General features: G+C 38.5%; 2 protein-coding genes across 2 annotated transcripts; one reads left to right on the forward strand and one right to left on the reverse strand.

Moving 5' to 3' along the window:
* The first annotated feature begins 1,993 nt into the window (after window positions 1-1,993).
* LOC136238476 (uncharacterized monothiol glutaredoxin ycf64-like) lies at window positions 1,994-4,538 on the forward strand. Its single transcript, XM_066029006.1, has 6 exons — window positions 1,994-2,179; window positions 3,027-3,083; window positions 3,137-3,179; window positions 3,392-3,461; window positions 3,517-3,599; window positions 4,398-4,538. The coding sequence occupies exons 1-6, from the start codon at window positions 2,033-2,035 to the stop codon at window positions 4,466-4,468; spliced, it is 471 nt and encodes a 156-aa protein (XP_065885078.1). The 5' UTR covers window positions 1,994-2,032; the 3' UTR covers window positions 4,469-4,538.
* Window positions 4,539-8,959: 4,421 nt separating this feature from the next.
* Window positions 8,960-15,641, reverse strand: LOC136238055 (putative riboflavin kinase). Its single transcript, XM_066028378.1, has 4 exons — window positions 15,481-15,641; window positions 14,877-15,028; window positions 14,730-14,832; window positions 8,960-9,215 (listed from the first exon to the last, which is right to left on the reverse strand). The coding sequence occupies exons 1-4, from the start codon at window positions 15,569-15,571 to the stop codon at window positions 9,100-9,102; spliced, it is 462 nt and encodes a 153-aa protein (XP_065884450.1). The 5' UTR covers window positions 15,572-15,641; the 3' UTR covers window positions 8,960-9,099.
* Between the last annotated feature and the right edge of the window lie 1,985 nt (window positions 15,642-17,626).

Consider the following 17,626-nt stretch of genomic DNA (forward strand, 5'->3'; position numbering starts at 1 on the left):
GAAACGCTTTGCGCACATGATCAAATACAGCAATAATAAAGTTTGAGGTGGTAGGGTGGAAAGTGGTGCAGACGGGTGATGAGAAACTGGGAGTCAACTTTGCCTGGCCTAAATGAAATTACACCAAGTAATTTAGGCACCTGCAAAAATCAGATCCTTTGATAACTTGTTTGTTGGGAATTAAGCAACTCTATAACTTTCAATAACTAAAGGCAAAGTAATCTAGTAGCTAATTGTCAGTTAGGTACATGTAGCTATTGCGTGGAATAGCTATCTTACGCCACAAAAGGTTAAAGCCTATAAACACAGGGACTCAGAATCTCCTTGCTAAACTCTGAATGCAGAAAAAAAGCAGAGTGACTTGATTCTCCAGCAAACAGTTTAGGTATGTACCAATGGAGCCTTAGATCCATATAAAATTCTCTGCATTCACTTAAGCTAGATTTTTTGACAGTCAAGGCCACTTCAATTGGTATACCGGTTTCTGGCCCTGCTCACGGCTCTGAAAGGGGCATGCAGGCGGGAATTCATCATTATGTCATTATGATTTTATTGTTAGGTTAAAACTACTGGACACAGCTTCTTGATCACATAAACAATGCAAACTGAATGGCTTCTGTAATGCAGCTATAAAGCCATTCAAACCACATATAAGATTATTTGCAACAACACTTTCCAGGAAGCAGTTATCTAGTGTGCAATGACTATTTTTATATTAGTGATGTGGGCAAGGGACCATGCAGAAACTGGTATACCAACTTGGAGTGGCCTAAAGGTTTATTAACTTTAAATACTCATACTTTCTTAAGCATTTATAGATGCTAATCTCTTTTATAATCTCATTCTGTAATATTCTGTATGGATAGCTACGTGTACAAATTTAAAAACTTGAGGATCTGCTTTGTAAAATACTTCGTGAAATGAATTCATAAAAGATTTAGCACTGATGTAAAGCAACTTATCAGAGTAAATTATTTTGTAAAAATATTAAATTTTGTCTCTTCAAATTTTGCAGCTAGAGAGATATTCAGTAGAACAACATTATTGTAATAGCTACAGTTGAGCAGCGATACCACCAAGACTAAACTGAGTGGACTCTTGACCCATACAAATGATGACAATTCAAGGGGGTGTCACGTAGGTATGTGCTGTAGGTAGGTCTGCGACCGCGGTCAAAGTCTTGACCGGCTGAAATTTCACTTTGACCTGTGACTAAGAGCCTTTTTCGACCTTTGACCGGTGACTTAGCAATAATATTTCAGCACTTTTCGATTGTGGGTTGGAAGCTTTTACCCTTGACCATTGATTGGCACGATTTTGGTGGTCTTGACCTTTGACTTAGACCGTGGTCACAGATCTACCTACAGTGAGTGCCTGTGTGTCACCCCCTTGCAATTACTGTGGTGTCATAACAAAGTTTTGATTGTTAGGATAGGATCCACAAAATAATCAGACAGACACATCAAACACGAGATTGGTACTAAACCTGAATGTTGATGAACGCTCTATTAGAGTGTTTGGGTTCAAATACCCATTGACTAATGCACCTATCAATGTTAAGCTCCACTACCCCCCTCCCGGGCTTACTAGAGGATTAGTGGGGGATTTTGACCTGATTTGATCTGAAACTCTGCCCCACTAGTGGGGCATTTGACCGCTCGAAATTTTAGGCGTTTGTTTTAACTTGCAAGCTAAAGGAATTGACCTGTTTCCTAAAGTACCTAAAAGCCATACTACATGGAGATTTGACCACTAGTTGTTCCCCCATGGGTGGAGAATTTGATTTTTCAAAAAGTCAAATCCCCACCATTTCCCCCATTACGCCCGGGAGGGGGTAGGTGGGGGATAACATTGATAGGTGCATAATTACAAGTAGTGCCTTTTCACACGAGTTCTTTTCTTGCTGACGATGCCGTTTCACCACATGGTCCCGACCATAGATAGTATATCCTGATATTACGTACCATCTGTGTCCCGACCCACTTCAATCATACAAGGTGCGCATTTATTAAAACAGTGGGCTTTAATTAAGATGTCTGGATTTTTGGCAAGGTATCTAGCTCCTAGAGCATCCTTGTCACTCCGAGTAGCCAGTGTTAGGCAGCCATCCGTGTTGATTCCTAGATGGTACTCAAACGGATCCGGAGCGCCAAAGTATGATAACAAGTATTACGACGGGGTAAGCTGTTCACTGTAAAAGTCTCGACAATGAACAACGCCGGGATCGTGGCCAGGATAAACATGTATTCACCCCTCCTTTGTGTTATAAGTAGAGGGGCATTTTAACTTAGCAGCTATTTCCTTGCTTTGTTTTACCATTTTACCTAGACAAGCAACCTGAGTGTTTTGTTGGCTACAACTTTAGCCACTTTTACGCCCTCTCCACTGCCTATTTCTTCGTTGTAAGAAACAAAGATGGTGTGTTTTTAAAATTTGAAAATCAAGAGCTATAGTTATCAGACATGAATAAAGAACAATATCGTTATTTAAAAGTTTTTCTATCATGTGCATGTGTGTTGTATCATAGATAATAAGGTGTATATTATCTATGGTTGTATGTATTACACTCATGCACACACATACAATACACACATACGGATAAACAAGCACATACTGCAAGAGCTTGCACGCAAAGTATTGTGGCCTGCACTTAACCGTTCCTTGCCTGGCATTTGCGAGGTCCATTTTCAGTGGTAAGGTAAATGGTAGTGAAGACTCTTATTTAGTCACCTACTAAGGTTAGCATATAATAGATTTAAGGCAGACAAATACAACATGCCATTTTTGTACATAAGTCTTGTGTTTTAATACTTTGTTGACTTTTGAAGCGACTAACCCAGTGAAGGTCACCGTTGAACCATTGAAAGTGACTGTAGTCTTGATTCACCTTCTGATCTCACAGATGTCTGACAAGCAACAGTTGCTAAACATCATACATTAATTTGTCGTTATTTTACGCCATAATACATTTGCCATGCAAGCTAGAGAAAGAGTTCTGATACAATTAAGTACCATTATTCCTTTAGTTGGTGAAGGACAAGAAACTAGTTGTGTTCATGAAGGGAGATCCTTCAGCGCCGATGGTGAGGTGACAGCCATTACTATAGTGTACATAGCTAATCCATGGTGTCTACAGTGTGGCTTCAGTCGACTTGTGGTACAGATCCTTCACATGCACGGTGAGGTATTCCTGTTCCTGTAATTTTTGTTGCCATATTTCCTTGTGTATGAACCTGGACCTTTATTATTTTTCTCTTTGTAATATATTGACATGATTCTGGGGAATAATGTTATGTTGTAGTTACCCATAGAATGGAACAGGTTTCACCCCTTGTTTATAATGCATGATTCACTGTACACTTGCAAAATATTATGACAATTTTTTCTAAAGGAGTGGACCAATATGAACATCATAATGTACTGGAGGATGTTGAGTTCAAGGAAGGAATGAAGCAGTACTCGTAAGTAACTGACTGGTCTATTGATGTAGTTAAGAATAGCTTACTGTGTTTGCAGTAACTGGCCCACTTTTCCTCAAGTGTATATGAATGGAGAACTGGTGGGTGGGGCTGATATTATGCTGCAGATGCATCAAAGTGGTGAGTGCTGTTGTTACAGGTTCTGAGTTTAAAATACACTTGTAGACTCTATACATGGCCACGTACATGTAGTGAAATATCCATGCATACTGTATATTGAGATTTTAGGGGTTGAGTAATGTTCCACCCCCAGGTTAACTATCGCTATCCCTAGGTTTATATCTAAAGCCTTGATATGTAGTTACAAATGAAAATGATTAATTGATGATCTTTCCCAAAGTTGTATAACCAAATGGTCAATATTCAATGGCATCACAGTAAAATTTCATCAAAATCGTGCATCTTCACATCTAATTTCTCAAAACTTTCCTGTGGGGGAGGGGGGATACCCATAGAAACCTCATGCTTCACATGCTCATAGTAATCCTCTCTCATAATCCTATAGAACCACTAAAATCATATGCTCCCAGCTTAATATTGTGGGTTGAAGCCTGGATTGTACTAAGCAGTAAAGCTTCCTCAACCAATAGTTAGATACTTGGTTGCCTACGTTTATATGTCAGGTGATCTTTGGAGTTTGCTATTTCCAAGGAAGTTATTAACATTAAATTTGTTTCTCTAATAGAGCACTCAGTGGCTCGTGAGGTTTATTTAGTATTACCATGAGTTTAAAGTTTTTATGTGGAAAAGTATGAAATATCAAGTGGTCTTGGAAGCCATTAATTTTAAATGTAAAGTTTTTGAGACCTGCATTTATGAACTCCTGGTGATTTGCTGTGATTGCCCTTTATTATGTTCTGAATCCAGGTAGATCCCAAGGGGGTTAGATAACTTGTGTATCGCTGTATCTTGATCTAGGTGACCTCATCGAAGAGCTGAAGAATATTGATCATCAGTCGCTGCTGTTGGACAAATCTCCTTCAGAATAATGTTGTAATTTAATTTATTATTACCGTGTACATCAATATTAAAAATAAATGAAACTGTGACTAAACAGTATACTGATACAAAAAGTGGGGGTTTGATTTCATGCCTTACCATAAAGAAGTTAAAGTACATAATTATTATTACTTATTATGTTGTGAACAACTCTGACTATTACCTATATACTAGCATGAACTGTACTCCATCCAATGAACGTGACTCTTCAATTAGAGTATTTTGGTCACAGCTGTATATATGTTGTATTAGGTTCTATTAATAAACTTATGAACTTTACAAATTAAATTTACTTCTAATTGTGTGAGCATGCTTGGAGTGTAGATATGGTGCTCTTCAGTTGATTGGTGATAAAGTAGTCACCTGGACACTTTTCATATGGTGACAATGTCCTATGATAAACACAACTCTCAGCATAACTGAAATTAATGATAATCAGTATGCGATCTTTAAAACAGTTTACATATGTAACATATTCCAAATTAAATAAGAAATCATAATTTTGGGGTAAAGTGCAGGAAGGAATTTTACACTTGTGTAGGAACATGGTTCCTACATGTGTAGAGCTTTATTGAGAATTTTGTAGGAAATATTCTCACACTGTTGAATTTTGTAAGAAAGATTCCTACACATTGAGCAAAGTGTAAGACATCTTCTTGCGGTGTAGGAATAATTCCTACAAGTGTAGGAATTGTTCCTACAAATGTAGGGATTATTCCTAAAATGTCCTACACATTGTGCCATGTGTAGGAACCTTTCTTACAAAATTTAACAGTGTGGGAATATTTCCTACTAAATTTCTTAATATAGCCCTACACAAGGGTAAATTTTGGTACATCACATAAAACGTGTTGTGTTTTTGAGAAAAACTTGCCACAACTTAACATCTTGGCTTCTTATTTAGTTTGGAACATGTTATGTGTTACCAACTTGCCACAACTTAACATCTTGGCTTCTTATTTAGTTTGGAACATGTTATGTGTTACCAGGTCTACCAAGCAGAGGTCCACTTAATAGTGTGAATGGCTGCCTTGTTAACCCTTTTGTCTGTACATGAATTCTCAATATAATACGTAAAAGTCCAACCAAGGGAAAAATATACCTATGTACCCAGTGTGTTAAATCTGTACCATAATAGTGAATAAAATAGTTCACCTGCATGCATGCATGGTGGTTATAAAATGACTCCATACATACATACTGTAGTTAACCCCTTTAAGGTTTTTAGCAACTTTCTATGTAGTTGCATACATTTGATTGAAGCTAGCTAGGCTACCAGAGAAACCTTGAAACTATAGCTGTTATACTTCGAGTATATAAAACATGATCAGCTATGCCATGTTTAAACAAGTGTGCGTTCTATTAGAGAGAGAGAAGATGCAGTTTCTCTTATATTATTGTCGAAACATTATAGCTTCCAACTTTGCAAGATTCTGCCTTACATTCCAACCTAATTGGAGTGTGCAAGTTATCCAGGTGATATTGTTGTTACCAAGGTGGAGCCAGGGGAGTATAAAAAAGAAAATTTTAAATGCATGCATGACTATACATTGGCTTGCATACATATAATGTACCTTTATATATACTGTTCTGTGGTGTAGCTTGTTAGTCTGACTTTTACAACAACTTAGCCAAAGTTACTTACCACTATAGCCTTTTGGCCACAACTATTTAGTAGTCCCCTTTTTAGCCCCTGAAACTCAAACATTAGCTATAGCTTACAATTACTTTAATACGTATTTGTATTAAACTCCCACACACTGGAAGGTTGAGTGTAATAATATCTGAGTATGTGGGATACAACTATTTTACATATATATCAAAATTAAAATTGTTACAATAATATATAATATAAATTCACTGTGTAAAGGATTCATAATTGTAAGATTTAACTAGCAGGTGTAAGTGCTGTACCAGTATTTTTTGTAATTAACATTTCTGTATTAATTTTGGTTATTTGTTCCAATGGTAAAAATACTATTCATGGTTGTTATGATGTCATGAACTAGTCTGTTACGTGCAGGGTGATAAGTTGGGTGATGACTAACTTATTGCACAGTAGAGGAGCCGCCGCCACGTTTGTCTAGCTGAATGATAGTTATCACCTGGTACTTTGACACTCCCACACACTGGGGTTAATATAGTCGTTAAGATACTTGTAACTTGAATGACTGTATTATTAGGGTAAGTGACTGCCAACTGGAATTTCTATAGAATTGCATATTGGAGGGAGTTGTTTGCTGTGGAAAGTTTGTGATACAGCAGGAGTTGCAAGACACCCATACATCCTCAAGGCGCTGCATTTGCCACATTTTTCAAGGGGAGAATGTATTTGCTAGTAACAGATGCACACTAATCACCTTGAGACAAGAAACAAACTAAACTTTGTGTCAATTGTGGTTTACCAGAGCAGACAATGGGCCCTAATTTGCATCTACAAATTATTAAAATGATAGAATCCTATAGAACTACTAAAACCAATCCCCCCCTCCTTCCAAAAAATTTAAAAACAAAAAAACAATGTACTTTGCCCCCACTAACTTAATTTATTCTGGATTGAGCCCACGAATGGAGCAGCTGAGTGACTAGTGCAAACATTTAAGAAATCAATGAAAGCTTGTGAAACCTGCTGTGGATAGATTTGTCTGTATTGAACTAGAATTATCATGATTCAGATGTCAAGCCTGTGGATATTCAGTGGGTATAATTTTTATATGAAAACAATGTTCAGAGTGAACTACATTGGGTTTCCAGGTGTAATTATAGGTTCTTTGAATCAGGAGTACCATGGATGTATTGCATTGACCATTTATGCCTTGCTGTATGTAGATGGCCCAAAGAGCCACCGAAGTTACACACTTATTGTACTTGCCCTGTGGTTGTGTTAGCTCTGTAAGGCAGTAAAAAAATTTCCTCATAAAATTAATCTCCTCACATTTCTTGGAGGGGACATCTTAGCAATGGCTGCTGTTTTCTCAGGATCTGATTAAATACTTTGCTCTGTTATAAGTGGCTTAGAAAACACAGCTCAGTTCTCTCAAATTGTCATTTGCTGGTTCCACCAGCTTCTGCAGGCTGGTTTCAAGTCTGGCATCATGCTCTACTTCGGTATGAAAACAAGTATGTCATCCATGTGACAGAGAACCCCTTTAACCCTTACAAGTGTTTTCTCCATTTGTCTTTGGAAGTGCTTGGGGGCATTGTTATCCCTAATAACAGCTTGCTGAAACAGTAATGCCCATAAGGGGTGAGGAATGTTGTAGGTAATCTGGAGGAAGGCGTCAAAGGGACTTGCCAAAACCCGCTGGGGTAATGAAAACTTTTGCATTGGCCAACCGGCTGTGCTAGGGTGTCGTCTACTGCTGGTAAATGGTGTACCTCATGTTGAATGCTCTCATTTAATGGCGTAAGGTCTACACATATTCTGATGGCTCCAGTCTTTTTTGGCAGGACCACCATACCAGTGCTCTAAGGGGTAGGCTCTTCTACCTTGGATAAAACATTCATTGACTTCATGCAATCTAACTTTCCGGTGGTGGCTGTAAATTTGGCCCTGGTATCCAACATCTCTGCCATTCAGAGCAGCTGTTGTTCTCTGGCACATATCCATGGTGTCGCTCACTGCATCTAGAAAAGCAGAGTCTATAGTGTGTTCATGGTTAAGTTCATTTTGGTATAGAGATTGGTACATGTCTCTACTGCACGTGCTACACTTTTCTGAAGTGGATACCTCATCCATTTTTGTGTGACAGCACGATCCATAGTGGCCTCTTTTTTGGCAATAGTGGCACATGGCATCCATATTAGGACATTTTTCTCTTGGATATCGTCCTCTGCCACATTGTGTACATGGTTTAAGGTCTGATATATTGTTTGTAAAGTTCTATTAGTTGTAATGTTGTGGCACTTTCTTGGCTCAGGAAAATTAGACTGCCATTGTTTATCATACATCTAAAATGCCTAACCCAGCTCCTTTAAGAACTTGCTGCTGTTCTTTAACGGTCTAATGCTGACAAACTAGTGCTTCTGTAGTGACAAAGCTAAGTCTTGGATCCCTACGAGGTGATCGCAAATCATTTCTGACTTGAAGTTTCCATATTTACAATGCTCTTGCAGGTTGTATAGCTCAATGACGTACTGTTCCACAGACTGTCCAGGAATTTGGCTTTGGTGGTTGAATCAAGAGTGCAAACTTTGAAAAAATTATTTCTTAATCCCTTTTGAATAGTCTTTTTGGTCTTCATCTGTAATGTTCGTAGACATCAGCACGGACTCAGCCTCTTCACCAAGACAATACAGTAGGGTATTCACTTGCTTTGTTGTGGAATCATCTTGAAGACCGGCAGCTGACCAAAACTGCTTATCCAATGAAGCCATTCATTGGGAGACTTGAAATCAAAGTAATCATGTAGCTGCAAGTGGATTTGAGCTACCACAGAGTTACGACCATGCTGCTACCATGTGCTATTACTAGAAATGTGTCAATCATACAACATATAATGTCGTAAAAATATCCTAGTGCTAAAATAAAAATCAGCAGTGATACAAGATGCGTGCAAGTGTCAATGTCCTACATCATGTAGAATATATATTTGAATGCTTGTTTAAATTTAATACTCCATTACTGTGACTTTTCTGTTTTACTGAAGAACTCTACTTCCCTCTGTGATAAGGACACATTAGACAGTTTCTCCTCAGCAACTCTGATATCATTCTTGATGGCTTCTATCAGCTCCTCTGTGGATAACACAGTTACCATGGTAATGTGACTCTTATATTTAATCACAAAATAATTTATTAAAACTTTGTCATCATAAGAAATTATGATTTTCCAATTAGAAGTTAATGTGACTTCATTTAAGCATGGAAAAGGCTCATGAATACCCACAGTGACCAACACTCCATATCACTTTGGTGTAATGCATTTCACGGATTGGACTCATGGACTGAGCTGTTAACAGCTTCTTAACAATACACCAGACATTATCTATCTCTTGTAGTGGTAATGACATCATTATTGAGCCACAACTACTGGTACTGCTCTTCCTTACAAGTCACGAAGGTCATGCATGCACTAAATTATTACAATATTTACAAAAACGTATGACAGTAGTCGAGTTATATAGTTTTGTCGAGTGACATGGCTATTCTTACATGGTTTAAATTTATAGTGAATACACACCTGCAGATTGGTATAAACTTACTATTCAATATTGAGCAGGTGGGCAGCATGAGACTATATGGCTATCCAACTAAGAATACTTCACTGAAGCCTAAATGTTAGTGTTAAATACTAGAGCAATAAAGGAATAAATCAGCGCTACAGGAATAACCTCTATCACTACTAGTATGCACAAGTACATGTTTCATAAATATTCCAATAAATTAGTGTATGCATGACCTTTATGACTTGTAAGGAAGAGCAATACCAGCAGTTGAAGCTCAATAATGATGTTTCCAGCATTGCAAGAGATAGATAATGCCTGGATTATTGTTAAGAAGCTGTTTCCAGCTCGGTCCGCAACTCCAGCCTGCGAAATACGGTACACCTATCACTTCAACTAGGTTGGTTGTTTTATCAGTGAAAACATCATGTGTATGTATTGTATGCATATGTATTTAAATGATTTTAATGTTTACGCTGTATGTCAATAATTATACTTGACAATATTATTGATTGACTACCATGTTGACTGTCATTAAGAGTGTCTTACTATTGTTCGGACATTGAAAATTTCTAACTAGTAATGTCCAGGTCAGCAACACTGACCAGGATGACCCAGGGTCACACTTCAGTTAATGATAAGTGTACGTTGTGTGTGTGTAATGTGCGTGTGCGTGTAGTATGCGTGTGTATGTGTGTGTACATGTATGTGTGTAGTGTGTGCACACATGTGCATGTGTGCGCACTAAAACAGCATGGTTCCGTGTTTTAGGAAACATCTTTTTAAGAGCAAGTGTAGATACAGATATCTATCAACTGAAGTTACTGGGTGCTTGGAGAGTGATCAGTGAAAACTGATAATGGTTATTGGGTCTATACTTTTGAAGCTTAATTGTGTTATCTATAAGCACCGAACAACCAAAATACTGTAATATAACATATTAACCTATTGGAACTGTTCTGACACTGCTGCCTTCATGCAAATACACTCTCAATCTTTTAGAAAGTTTGGTGGAGATAACACTTCAAGCACAATTGATTCATCACTTTCATTATACAGCCAGAAGCTAGCCACTATAAATGCACGTGATCCAATACAGTCAGACTTGACCCAGGCAACAAGTGATCCAGATGACCCCCAGTTTGAATACTGGTAATGGTATAATCAACTACAATGGTGTACAGTACTAAATATCTATTGAAAAAAAACACCAATAACTATAAAACAAGTTCATCTGCTACTTCTAGGCCTTGACTTAGCACTACTATTCATATAGTGCAGTAGTACTGCATAGTAGGGGATCCCCTGAAATATAACGGTGGCCCCCAAATGGAAATCAAGTGTCAGCAATCCTGTGCTCTCATTGGCTCATTTTCATGTGACATTATCGACTTTGATGACAACGGATGAGCATGATAGGAAAGTCTGATTGGTCCTTGGCTCATGTGAGGACGTGCTAAAGGTTATATCAGAGGAGCTCCCAATCTGGCACCCTCACCCCCGCTCTCTAGAAACTTTTAGGCTTGCTTATACCTCACTAATACTGCCAAGATACCATGAGGCTGGTTTTGGGGTGATAATTTTGGCCAGAAAAGCCCAAACCTTTGTGATCCCGTACTATTGTACTGTATGATAGTCATTATGGGGTACATAGGCAGAGTTGGGGTAGTTACTTCAGAAAAGTAACTAGTTACTTTTGTCCCATGTAACTTAGTTAAGTTATAGTTACTTTTAAAATGTAACTAAGTATGTAGTTACTAGTTACTTTCATATGTAAGTGTTTGTTAATTTTTGTAATATATTTATTTTGCCCAGAGCAAAGGAGAAGAGATCTATATATAATAATTATATGCACACTCTTAATAAAAGAACGATTCTGTAGCCATTCCAGCTCAGTTTAAACTGTTACGTCTGTATGCTCAAGCTGATTCATGAAGAACAATACACAGAAAGTGTTTACTTAGCACAAATTTGAAGTGCTCTTGCTTTTAATGCATAATTACCTATAGTTACAATGTAACTATTGTAACTACTTAGTTACTTTTCAGACAGTTGTAACTAGTTACAAGTTACTAGTTTCAAAGCAAGTAATTAGTTATATTACTACTTGCTTTGAAACTAGTTACATTTAAAAGTAACTAGATACATAACTTAGTTACAAAGTAACTAGTTATCCCCAACTCTGTACACAGGTTTGGGTGATGGGGGGTTTCCATTGAGCTCTGCATCACCCAAACCAAAATGAGTTGGTGTGGATGAGCACATGCTCAGATGATATCATTTGATTCCAGTCAGTACTTATAGTCCTGTATGCAGCAAAACTACTTCCTGCACCAGATCAGCACTAAGTGTTAGGTAAGTGTAGTAGTCCCTTCAGAGTGTTGGTGAAGCAATATTAAGTGATGGTCAATATGCGATGGGCAGTATGTGATGTTGAAAGTAGCGTGGTACATATGATGTGTTGCAGAGCATGTGTATTAGTTACCTCGTGGCACAAGGTAGTTTACAGTACGGCGTGATCCCACCCACACAACCATTCGCTTGCAGGCAATAGAAAATTTATTATGCACAAAAATCTTAGTCATGAGTGGGTGTGGAATGGTTCAATTTAATATTAGTAGCATACAAGGAGTTCCTGTCTTGGCTGGTGGATAAGAATAAATTTTTCAGTTTAGTGCTGTCCAAACTTTATCTAACGAATGTGTGTTCCAGTTGAGTGCAAGATAAATTGATTCCAATTATCAAAGAATTTTATTGAAAACGGGGGGGGATTTGATCGGAATCCTAATTATATTTCACTTCATAAAGTGTAGGGATACATTTGTGTAGGGCTAAAGTCTACCTGGCTTATAGTTTTATGTGACTAGATCTGTGAAAACCTGGCATAATGGTGCATTTTCAAATTGAATATCTATAATCCACTTAGTCAAGTGTATGCTCTGGCCAAGTTTCAGCCTTGTATGCCAACAGCTTTTGGAGTTACAGCCCTACAAAGTAGCAACAACAGAAAGATCGACTTGTACAACAAGTATTGGGACAATAAATTACAGGCGCTTACAAAAACAGCTGTGTGGTGGTTGCTGTGGTGTGTTCACTAGCAAGTCAAACAATTCTTAATAATTCTGTTAATCAATACAACAATCACCAGCACACTGAAGATTGCAACAACTGATAATAATTACAATCATGAGACTATTTATACCCTACGTTACATCACTGTAACAAGTCTGTTCATTATGTAATACCACAGGCTGTAAATTACAAACATAATGCTACAGAGTTGAAACTTGCACCATTGTGTTTGCCATGAATAGGGGAGTCCATTACTGGGTAAGTTTTTCCTTCTATCGCCTTTCTTCACTACACACAGAGACAAAATTAGTGAAGAAAGATCGATCACGTACAATTGCTTTGATGTGACGTAAACAAATGCCCATGACTCACGCATTCTTTATTCTACTGCAATGAAACAAAGACTTTCGAACTCCTCTTCAGAAGTTGAATAAGATGATATCCAGGTTTTTATCATTAGACCCTTTCTTCACAAAGAACAAAACGTTAAAAAATACCCAAGCTGAAAAAAGGGTGCAGCTCCCAAAAACCCAGCATGAAAAAAAAAGATGTGAAATCCAAGGTGGCGGCCAAGAAAATGGTAGTCAAAAATTTTAATATCGACAAATTTGGTGCCAAGAGTAGGTGGCACCAAATTCATCTGAATTGTCATTATTAACAGCCATTTCTTGGCCGCCACCTTGGATTTCACATCCTTTTCCACCCTGGGAGCCACACCCTTTTTTTACAGCTTGGCTGTTGCTGTATTAGATATCAATTTTGTTTGTAATTTCATACCTAAAACCAGCTTTGGGTCTTGATTTTACCTTGTCTTTTTCTTTACTATAGGAATGAGGATTACGAGGGAGAGCAACGCGTGAGTTATGGGTGCTTATGATGCAGTAGAAATAAAGTTTACTGTTGTCATTTCATTGTTGGACAGACCTTGTTCTTTGTCCGCACGGAGACGTACAGGGAAAACACTATACTTTGTGATCAATTTGCCAGTCATATTGTTGCTATACAAATTGAATTTATTTTTGTTCCAACTGTCTACCAAGACTATTCATCACATAAGGTCCTTTGTTACTACAGATAACAGAGAAGCAATAGAATGGAATTCGAGGAATGTGCGAAACAACTGGTTTTTGCTCAGTGGGTCACATATGGTAGCCAGCCATAGGATATAGGATCAGTAGCTAAAACTTGAAATGAATGATACATATTTCAACAAAGACCATTGTCTGTCGCTGTTCAAGGGGTCAACACACTTCAGCTTTTAATGACGCCAAAAATTATATAGCTAGCTATGATCAATAACTCATAATGTTTGTATGGAAGAGAGTAGTTAGCTATCTTAACTCTCAGTTATGCTCTGAACAAGTTCACTATTCATCAAATAATGACACCTAGCTACATCTCTGCAGAGAACTGTTGATTGGTGTTGATAAAGTCAAGCAATTTATTCTGAGAACAGACTGATGTGTTACTTGCCTCAACATTTTCACTGAATGTATCAGCTCAGGAAATCATAATATGTGACCAGGCCTGCAAAAATAGGGCATGTGGGCACTAACTACACTCTGCCACATAGCATCTCATATCTCAGTATTGGGATATATAATTTTTATTCTGTGACTTGAAAGTTAATGTCAATTAAATGTTGAATAAGTGCTGAAATTTCATGGTCAAGCAATAATGGAATACAAAGTTATGATGCATTGAAGTTTGAAAAAGTAGGCATTTTTATGTGCCCACATGTCCTATTTTTGCAGGCCCGGTCACATATGCATATTTTTTCAAATACCAAGTACTTTGTGGTTTCTTCATTGAATATTTGTGCATGTGATGTACTCGTCCCAACTAAGACTGCAGAAATCAATAGAATCATTCAAATAAAATATACGGAGTAGTCTATCCCTCTTTAGTATGTATTTTGTGGGTAGCTAAATAGTAGTTAAATATATACATCAGAAAGATATATATTGTTAAGTTACTAATGCATGGGGTTTGCACTGTCCATATAGTAACTCACCTTTAGAAGTGAAGTTCATTTCATTCCTAATAAAGCCCACCATGCACACACTTAGCTGACTCCCATAGAAGTCATCAGGAAACTCATGAAGGATGTGGGTTTCCTGTAATGTGACATGACATCATACATTAGATCATTTCCACTAACCATGCTCCTTTTCTTGTTTTGGTACACAGGGTTCCATCCTATACTCATTACCATCTTATACACTGGCCCCTGGTCCACCATAGCCCACCCATAGAATATACCTGACTGTATTGCATCTGGTAGTGTCGACACCACGTCTTCTGGATAGTTAGCTAGTATATATATACAAGCGGTGCACACGTGTACCTGAATCTCTTGTAGCTAATACATTAATTATTTTTTATCAATGTCGAAAAATAAAGCCTCACTCACCTCCGGAATAGGTGGAAATTTACAGCACCCCACAGGTGGGGAAATTGAATTTGTACATACATTTATGGAATTTCAAGGATCAGTTGTGCTTTGCACTGTTAGTGGCGGACTGTGGTGATTGCAGTTCTAAGCTTGCACGTCAATTAGCTAATACATCGACGCAACCAACAAACCACTCCCCAGAATGGTGGGTACGTCTAATATGGGGCTTTGTAAAATAATTTGCCAAGGGGTGAGTCTTTTTATTATCGTTTGTATTATCAATTTTACAAATCCGCCTCCAACCTATTCCTGGGAGTGATGGGTTGGGCTAATTTACATTGATAGGTGCATAATCCTCAGTGCTTCTTACCCGTAGGGATTCCTAATTCTTTACTACCACGACCAAACCCAGCCACGACTAGACCCCTAGCGAAGAACGGCAATTGACCAGCGTCGACCATTGCGTGCCCGTAAAGACTTATGATTGTAATTGATGACTAAGCATAATTATGATTGTAATTCAGTTCTTCGAAACGCAACCGTAAAAAAACAGATTTTGCTTGCGCATTGACGTCATAATTGGGGCGAGCCTGAGCGAGCCCCACACGTAACCGAAAAATTGGTTACGATGAGCACACGTAACTGCACCCTGCAGAGTAACCGTCACGTAACCCAAAGTTTTCACAACAAATACGAAAAGTTCGACTGTCACGGTGCACAAAACTATCAGGTTTTAGCTTGTGCGCGTGGCGCCTTCTCGTGGTAGCTATGGCTAGCCATGTTCGAGCCTGAAAGCGCGGATGAAAAAGAAGAGAGGCTCAGAAGAAGAAGTAGAAGAAGGGAGCGCGATATCAGACTCAGAAGAGAACGGGAGACCCTTGAAGAAAAACAAGCTAGGTTTGTAAACGCATGCATTTAATGCAAATATCCGGCTCAAATAGCTACGTGCATTGATGAAATCCCCTCTACCCTTAGGCCACTCCATGCAAATAAATTCTCTGTTTCCCGTCCTGGACTCAAGCATATTTGCATGCGGGCGGGCGGTCCATTTTCATTATTTCATTATAAGATTGGCAGCTTTTCAAGCCATTATTTGTCTGGCACAATCATAAAATAACTGCATAAAAGCATGCTTAAGCTTGTTCCTTCCTTTTTAAGTTGCAAAATAGGCCAAACGTGAAGTTTGTGCCGACTTGATAGCACTGCTGACACGTGAGCTGACATGGTTTCAAGTGAGCCTGTCAGTATACAACAATAACCAGAAAATAATGGAAGAATATGGAATAATGGAATGTTTAGAGCTGACAGTAACTAGATGCGGGCGGTAGATGGGAAACAAAATTTATTTGGAGTGGCCTTAGTTATAGTATTCCCGTAGTAGTAGCTAGAGTCAACTATCAATGCAATGTCAAGCCCCACCTCTGGGGTGTCCCCATACACCTACTGGGGATTTGACATCTATACTTTCCCTACCCCTGGGGCTTTTGATGATGGCAGTTTACTTAACCAAAAATTATTTTAAATCAAATCCCCTATAGAAACCCTTCTCTTGAAATGGGGACATAGTGGGGCTTTGACAAACTTCTTAGCCCCCAGTACTGGGGAATTTGACACTAGTCTTTGTCAAATCCCCTGTATTCCCCCACCCTACCTGGAGGTAGGGGTGGAGAATGACATTGATAGGTGCACAATTATTGGGCACTACCATGTTCAGACAACTCCCATTCACCACCATGTAATCAAAAGGCTCAAGTTATTATGCCACGGAGTAGGCCACACTAAGTATCAACTATCTTCCAATAATCAGAGCTGCAAGATTAATAGTGTGCGAGTGGTGGCATAAGTCACCATTTATGGAACAAGCGCTTATCATAACAACATACAGACTTCTGGTTTGGACTATTCGATAGAGCAGCCTTTGGTCTCTTTGGATACCAATGTGAATCACACCCAGTACACTTGGAGTTATAGGCTAAACCGCTAACCTCATCATTTGCCATTTCCCGAACGCCGTTACATATTATTGAACAGCAGTACTTCACCAATTTTCGAACAGTTCGCACATTCCAATGGATTACTCACTAAAGAATTACCCTGCCACTTTGAGGTTTCTATGGGATATTCAACTACCGGATAACAATCTGCAACTGAAATTTTATGGAGATTGAATACACCATTCTTAAGTTTGACTGAAACAATGGTTGTAATAGGTGCTACCGTTTCACTCATGACTTGAAATCCCCTGGCTTTTTATTTTTTAATTATTTTATATATATATTTCACCCGGGCTAGATGGACTGCCCTTGCCTACCACCCCCAGCACTGGCTGTAAAGTGCTGGACAGCTGGAGGGTACCAGCCACTGAAACAATTCAGTTGAGGGTGCCAGACTGAAGGCGACCCTTGGAATAGGCCAGATCAACCATAGATGGTATCGGATGACTAGTCAATGACCGATGACTCCGTAAGCACATCACAGCAGACCTTAACAAAGAAAAACACAACCGACATCGAACC

Source organism: Dysidea avara, chromosome 11 (assembly GCF_963678975.1).
Source record: "Dysidea avara chromosome 11, odDysAvar1.4, whole genome shotgun sequence".
NCBI lineage: Eukaryota > Metazoa > Porifera > Demospongiae > Dictyoceratida > Dysideidae > Dysidea > Dysidea avara.

Bases quoted from the DNA above. Each gene is read 5' to 3' on its own strand.
- LOC136238476 (XM_066029006.1), top strand. From the start codon at position 2,033: ATGTCTGGATTTTTGGCAAGGTATCTAGCTCCTAGAGCATCCTTGTCA. The intron at 3,084-3,136 runs GTGAGGTGACAG...TGGTGTCTACAG, and splicing joins GAGATCCTTCAGCGCCGATG to TGTGGCTTCAGTCGACTTGT. The intron at 3,600-4,397 runs GTGAGTGCTGTT...ATCTTGATCTAG, and splicing joins GCTGCAGATGCATCAAAGTG to GTGACCTCATCGAAGAGCTG.
- LOC136238055 (XM_066028378.1), bottom strand. From the start codon at position 15,571: ATGGTCGACGCTGGTCAATTGCCGTTCTTCGCTAGGGGTCTAGTCGTG. The intron at 15,029-15,480 runs GTAAGAAGCACT...TATATATACTAG, and splicing joins AGAATTAGGAATCCCTACGG to CTAACTATCCAGAAGACGTG. The intron at 14,833-14,876 runs GTTAGTGGAAAT...GTCACATTACAG, and splicing joins AAAACAAGAAAAGGAGCATG to GAAACCCACATCCTTCATGA.